Source organism: Otolemur garnettii, unplaced genomic scaffold, assembly GCF_000181295.1.
Source record: "Otolemur garnettii isolate 467f Iridium unplaced genomic scaffold, OtoGar3 scaffold00047, whole genome shotgun sequence".
Lineage (NCBI taxonomy): Eukaryota > Metazoa > Chordata > Mammalia > Primates > Galagidae > Otolemur > Otolemur garnettii.
This window is the reverse complement of record NW_003852442.1, coordinates 1005344-1012590: the sequence shown is the minus strand read 5'-3', so window position 1 is coordinate 1012590 and position 7247 is coordinate 1005344. Positions and strand designations below refer to the sequence as shown.

The 7247-nt window shown below is 46.7% G+C and overlaps 1 protein-coding gene across 1 annotated transcript in view; it reads left to right on the top strand.

Moving 5' to 3' along the window:
• Positions 1 to 7247, top strand: part of ATP2C2 (ATPase secretory pathway Ca2+ transporting 2) — a 54735-nt gene that overhangs the window by 5497 nt on the left and 41991 nt on the right. The window contains exon 2 of the mRNA XM_012806097.1: positions 5426 to 5536. Coding sequence (XP_012661551.1) covers positions 5426 to 5536 — 111 coding nt within the window. The remainder of the gene's footprint in view (positions 1 to 5425; positions 5537 to 7247) is intronic.

Genomic DNA, 7247 nt, shown 5'->3' with positions numbered 1-7247 from the left:
GAAGTTAGTGAGTTCTCAGAAAACTTGAGGGCTCTTGAGAATATGTGTGAAAAGGACATCCTGAAAATTCTGCTCCCAATGCTAATGTCATGAGCCCGTTTATCAAGGGTGACAAATTCCAGAGGAGAGTAGAGGAATTTCTGTTTGCTGGTTTCCAAGGGGAGGGATGGGGAGCTGGTGGGGGGCTCCTATGCCCTCCCCTCATGGGCACACCAACTATGTGTAGGTCAGGTCTTCCTTCTCCTCCTTCAGGGGTGGACATTCAGCTCCTGTTTCTCTTTCATGGACAAACAAATATAAAAGACTTAAGAGTTTGAGTTCTCATCCCACGCTACCTACCAGTCTATCAAAGAGGAGAGAAAGGACGTTAGCAGAAAGCTTATTCAGAGACTTCAAAAATCATATAAGGAGGCCGGGTGCAGTGGCTCACACCTGCAATCCCAGCACTCTGGGGGGCCAGAACAGGTGGACAACTTGAGTTCAGGAGTTAGAGACCAGCCTGAGCAAGAGCAAGACCCCATCTCTATTTAAAAAAAAATTTAGCTGGGCATTGTGGTGGACGCCTGTAGTCCCAGCTACTCAGGAGAGGCAAGAGAATCACTTGAGCCCAAGGGTTTGAGGTTGCTGTGAGCTATGGTGCCACCGCACTCTACTGAGAGTGATAAAGTGACACTCTGTCTCAAAAAAAGAAAGAAGAATGATATAAGGTATTTCAAGTAAACTGGCAAACTCAAAACTTGGGAGATAAAGTATTTAGGTGGTGGTTTGAGGGTTAGTATAGATGAAAGGATCTGGCTAATGTCAGATATGACACAAACACTTATTTTAAAACAGGGAGTGAGGCGTTAAAATATTTTTTTAACTGAGCAACCTACATGCACATGAGTGGAAGTTTGTTTAAACATCGATATGACAGAATTCTAGACAGACTCTGAAAATGCTGCTGTAGATTAGAATATATAATGACACGGGGGATGGCTGTGATTGTAATCTCACATTTCTATTATGAAAAATGTCAAATACACAGAAAACTTGAAGGATGGGAACATGGCAAGCTCTCCACCTGGATTCCATTATTTTGCTTTACGTGACGCATCATTAAGTGCAAACAAATGGATGTGATCTCTTCTGAGAAAACAACCTTCCACAGTATGCAAAGTGTAAAATCTGGAAAGACCTTTGCAGTCTTCTGCATTTTTCGAATGTCTAAGCATGGGTTAATTTTGCAACCAGAAGAAAGAGTTATGTGAAAAGCAAAAAGGAGGTTGGAAGAAAGGTGAAGTCTGGGTGCCCTTCTTGGTGGGGCAGGTGCAGCTGGGTGGAGGTGACGCTGGGGACAGCAATGTCAGGTCAGAGCCCAGACTGTTCCAGGCACTGGTGAAAACAGAGAAGGGGATGGGGAACGGCCTACAGCTGCTTTGGGGAGCCCTCAGCCCTTTTAAGCTTCTGGACACAAACAAGCAGTTTAGGTCAGCACATTCGTGACAATGTCCTACTGTAAGGACTTACTGTTTAGTACTTAGTATTTAGTACTAAGGACTTAGTACTTTGTACTTCATACTAAGAACTGAGTACTCAGTACTTCATACTAAGGACTTAGTACTCACATCAGATTGCGCGCTTGGATTCCTGCTTGCTTAAATGTGTTAAGATTTGTTAATATCAATACTTATTTTAATGCTCAGATTGTCTTTTTTTATATTTCAGATTGAGGTGAGGGCACACATGATTAGGTTCCGATGTTTGCGTTTGTTAGGTAGAGTCCCTGTTGTAGTTGTGTCCTGCCCCCAGGAGGTGTGCCCTACACCTCCACATTGTGCCCATTAGCTGAGAGCTCACCAATCTCCCTCCCTCCTCCCCTCTTCCTTCTCTCTCCTTCCTCCTACCCCCAACTTAAATTGAATTGCGTCTTTCTCCTACGTGGGCGTATAGTAAATCATCTCTGGCTTCATATCAGTATTGAGTACAATGGATACTTGCTTTTCCATTCTTGTGATACTTTACTAAGAAGAACGCGTTTCAACTCCATCCAGGTCAGATGGTCTTAGATTTGGTCAATGAGAAGCTCTTCAAGGAGGCATCTGTGGCCTCTTAACTCTTTTCTCATCATTCCTTAGCATTTTCCTATTTTTTGGCATGACAAGAAACCTCCACTTCACACACCTTCCATATCTTAGGGCTAGAACCAGCCATTTCTCCCAGGATCCTTGCTTTTCCCTGGAAGAGTCATATTTGGAATTCCAGACCTGGTGGTAGGTAGCCAGTATTACTGGCACCCTCGGAGAAGGAGGGTGTAGATGTGTACTCTGTTAGATCGATGTTTAGTTTTATATCTGTCTATACAGCTCTGTAGATCTCAACCCAGTAAAAACCAGAACGTTGATACCAGCTATTTGTACATCTGCAACTCCCTTCACCCCCAGGGAAGAGGCCGGCTTCCCACACCACCCACCATTTCCTTATTGCACCACCTCCCCACTGTAGCCATCTCCCCACCTCGCCAACTGCCTGCGGGGCCCTAAGTGCATTGGTCACAGTGCTGCACCGCTGTCTCCTCCTGGCCCTGACTGCACTGGCCTGCCCTGAGCAGGTTACCTTCTCTGTGTGTGTCCCTCCCCTACTGATAGTAGTTTGCTCTCTGGGGTCACACTACCACTGTGCGCGGACACAGACACACACAGACACATACGGGGACACACAGAGACACACACTAGACACATACAGAGACACAACCTAGACACAACTTCAGGGAGTGGAATACACCTTGGAAACCCCCTCCTCACAGCATTCCTGCATGTACAGTGTTATTAGTCCCAATTTACAGAGAAAGAAACCGAGACTCAGAAAGGCCCAAGGTCTCACAGGGGTCACACAGCTGGGAGGTGGGGAGTCAGGTCAGGCAGACTCCGCCTGGTGAAGCTCCCGCCACCTCGTGTGCTGCTTTTAGGGGTTCCCCCCTGACGACACTAAGAAATACTGGTCGGGCCTCTCTGAGTTCAGCTTGACGTTCTGCCCCCTGTTTTCCCATGTGGTCTCTAGTTCCACTGTCATGAATCACCTGCTCTGATTCACCAGAATCAGAGGCTCCTCACTGCTCCCTCAGTTCCTCAAACAAGCTCCTCCCCTCTGCTCACATCTTTCCTGCACCCCGTCTCCCTGCCGGGGGGGTTCTTCCTCCCACGCCCCCGTTCCCCTGCTCTCTGAGAAGCCTCTGCTCCCCTCCCTCTGGGCTCTATCCCCAGGCTTGCTTAGGACTAACTTTCTCCCTTTCAATCAGCAATTCACACTTGTCCAAGACTCAGGAAGCTACAAAGGGTGCCCAGTAAAGAGCCTTCCCCTGTCTCTGGCCACCTGGTTCCACCCTTGAGGCAACCCAAGTCCCTGGTGCTTGTGGAGTCTGCCACCTACAAGCACAGGATGACTCCCTCAGTGTCGTGCACCCCTTTTTTTGTTTCCTACTCTACCTATTGTTAGTGGCACCACCACTTGGCAAAGTGTCCTCTGTAACTGAACACAGGCACGTGCGTGACCCAGCAGTTCCACTCGGGGTACATCTGAGGGTTGGTGTCCGTCAGATGACTTCCACATGCACGGTCACACCAGTGCTTTATAACAGCCCAACCTCGACACGGCCTAATGCTGGCTGCATGCTCATAGTTTAAAAAAAAAATGGGATAGATCCAGGCCGTGGAACTCACGATACTACAGAGCAACAGAGAGAGTGGATTACGGTTGTTAATGGAAAAAAATAAGTGAATCTCACAGCCTTTTCTCCCAGTGTTTTCAAGCATGGGGAGGGTGACACATCATGACTGGATTTACATGCTTCTGGGTCACCTGAGGTGCTGTATGGAAAGTGACTTGGGTGTAGTTATGACCCAGCCAGGGGAGCAGGTGCTGACCCCCCAGGACGGCCTCCACCTGTGGTGTGGGAGAGACTCCAGCACTTACTGGACACAATGGAACCAGATCTTGAGAATGATAAAGGGAATGCTTCTTACTGTGTAATGCATGAAAAATGTGACTTTGACTTAACGGAAGCCAGAAATGATGGGTGAGCCTGTGTGACCGCTGCAGTGCTGCTGGGAACAGGCAGCCGGCAGAGCTGCTCTCAACACACCAGGCTTTGGGGAGGAGGCCAGCTGGGGTTAGGGAGGGTGGCTGGCCAGCGGGAAAAGAGGAACGTGCCATCTCTATTCCAGCTAAAGGAAGACGGTGGCCAATACCTCTCCCCGCCGCCTTCCCAGTTCCTAGCCTAGAAAAGGAAAAGATGATTATCGTGTCCTGGGTCTCAGACTACTGGGAATCACTTTGCAAAAATACTAACACTTCTCTGCTTCTGAGGGCTCCTGTGTGTCAGCACAGCCTCTCAAAGCCTCTGCGTGCAGGTTTCATGCGGCTTCTTTCCAGGAAGATGTGGTTCTCAACACTGCACACTCAGACTCCCCGAACTTGCTGTGTCCCCCACCCCTTTTCTCGGGTTATTTAAACTGTCTCATAGAGGCTGGGCGCAGTGGCTCACACCTGCAATCCTAGCACTCTGGGAGGCCGAGGCAGGTGGATTGCCTGAGCTCACAGATTGGGAGACCAGCTTGAGCTCAGAGTGAGACCTCATTTCTAAAAATAGCCAGATGTTGTGGCGGGCCCCTGTAGTACCAGCTACTTGGGAGGCTGAGGCAAGAGAATTGCTTGGGCCCAAGGGTTTGAGGTTGCTATGACATATGACACCTTGGCACTCTACCGAGGGTAACAAAGTAAAACACTGTCTCAATAAATAAATAAATAAATAAAATAGTCTCATAGAAACAGGCTGCAATACAGCTGGCTGTCAGCAGGAGGCACTCTCTGAAACGTGCCTTGTACTTGACTGAGCATTTCAGAAGTTCAAGGTTCAGGGTTCTCAAATGGGTACTGTGGCCCTGCTGTATTAGCTGATGAGATCCAATTCTGTTAAATAAGTTTGCTTAAAAACAAAGACATCTGTATTAACCAATGACTGGAAGTAACCCAAGTGTCCACCCACAGTAGAATGGCTAAATCGATTGTGCCATATGCACCCAGTGGAATGCCAGGCAGCCGGGGGAAGGGTCAACTATTGCTACGTGCAACATCTTGCGTGAATCTCACTAACAAGGTGAACCAATATAAATCAGACACAAAACAGTGTTGCCATTTCTATAAAGTTCAAACCCTGGCAAGCGTAATCACTGGTGATGGGAATCCTGAGAGCAGTTACCTCCAGTCCAGTGGGTAGCACAAGAGAGTATTTGGGGGCGGTAGTGTGTGTTTCTTGATTTGGAGGCTGGTCTCATGCGTTGGACACTCATGTACACTTCCTGTGTGTATGTTATCCTTTAAAAAAGATGTGTCAGCACAAAACTTCAATTTGGTTAACCGCGGTCCTGTCCTCCTGTCCTCCCCACAGATTGATGAAGCCTGTGAGCTGAAAGCCATCGAAAAAGAGAAGAAGGTGGCAGCTCTGCCCCCCAAGGAGGCCTGCAAGTGCCACAAAGAGGATTTGGCCAAAGCACTTTGCGTAAGAATGCAGTTCGCATTTGGCATCTGATGTGACTATTATAAGCTTTTTAGATTTAAAAGAAAGTCACACGAGAGGCTGCTGTGAAATGCTGAGTTATTATCCATCTTTATCATCAATGTTGGAAAGCGTCCCTGGACACTGAGGGTAGATCAGCAGCGTTGTTGTCAACACAGGGGTCCATAAAGTTGATGTGCAATTGAAAATAGACAACTATTTTACTTTGCACTTGAACTTTGCAGACACCGGCTAGTGCTAACTCCCCAGGAAGCCCTTCCCAGAAGACCTGCGTCCTTCCACCCACTCAGTGTGCATTATTTCTCTTCATGCTTTTACTCGCAGGCAAAAACACAGACGCCTTAGAATGATGTAACTGACGCAGGTTGGAGGTAGCACAGCCCTGGGCGGGGCGGTCCCTGTGAGATCTTTTCATTTTCTTTACTTAGAAAACTGAGCAAACACAATGGGGCGCAAGTGCGTGTGTACACACTCACCGCACGCTACACTTTGGGAACGCAAATAAGAATCCACCAGTAAAAGAGCGAGGGCTACAATTTCAAGGAAGTTGGATGCTGATGATTCACACCCATCTTTTCTTAAGAATAATCCGAAAGTCTGTTTAAACTCAAGTCCTACTGATTTTTATTTGGAGAAGGGGAGGGGATATTTTTTTCCCTATCAAGAAAATGAGCTGGGGGGCGGTGCCTGTGGCTCAGTGGGTAGGTCACGGACCCCATATACTGAGGGTGGCAGATTCAAACCCAGCCCCAGCCAAAGTGCAACAAAAAAATAGCCAGGTGTTGTGGTGGGTGCCTGTGGTCCCAGCTACTCAGGAGGCTGAGGCAAGAGAATCCCCTAAGCCCAGGATTTGGAGGTTGCTGTGAGCTGTGACACCACAGGACTCTACTGAGGGTGATAAAGTGAGACTCCATCTCTTAAAAAAAAAAAAAGAAAGATAGACTATTGGATTCCCCCCCCCCCCATTCAATCTAGAAATTCATTCAGCTCTCCCGGTCACCTTTACCACCAAGTATAGCTCCCTGTTGTTGAGCTTTTAAAAACAAGGACGCCCTTTGTTGTAACCAAAATAACAAAGTTTCCTTCCATTATTATTAGCCCAAATGAGCTATGTTTAATGAATTTGTTAATGGAAAGAGCTTGGAATAGTGTTTGAATGAATACACAATATAATAGTTTTAGCTATTATTTTTTCAGACAACAGGCCTTTTTAGGCTTTTTAAAAAATTTTTTGATTGTGATAAAACAAACCACATAAAATTTCCCATTTTAATCATGTTTAAGTGTGCATTTCAGTAATGTTGAGAACACATTATCATACAACCATCAGCATTACCCATTTCTGGAATTCTTTTCATCTTACAACTGAACTTCTGTCTCCACGAAACACTAACTCCCCATCCCTTTGCCCCCAGCCCTTGACAGGCCCTCATTCTACTTTCTGTCCCTCTGAATTTGACTATGCTGGGGACCTCATATAAGTGGCATCGGACAGAATTTGCCTTTTTGTGACCGGCTTATTTCATTTTGACCTCAAAGTGTAACTTTAAGGTTCATCTATGTTGTAGCCTGTTTTAGAATTTCTGAATTTTAAGGCTAAACAATATTGTATTGCAGGAATATCCCACATGTCATTCATTCATTCATCTATGGACAGTTGGGTTGCTTCACCATTTGGCTATTTTGAGCCCTG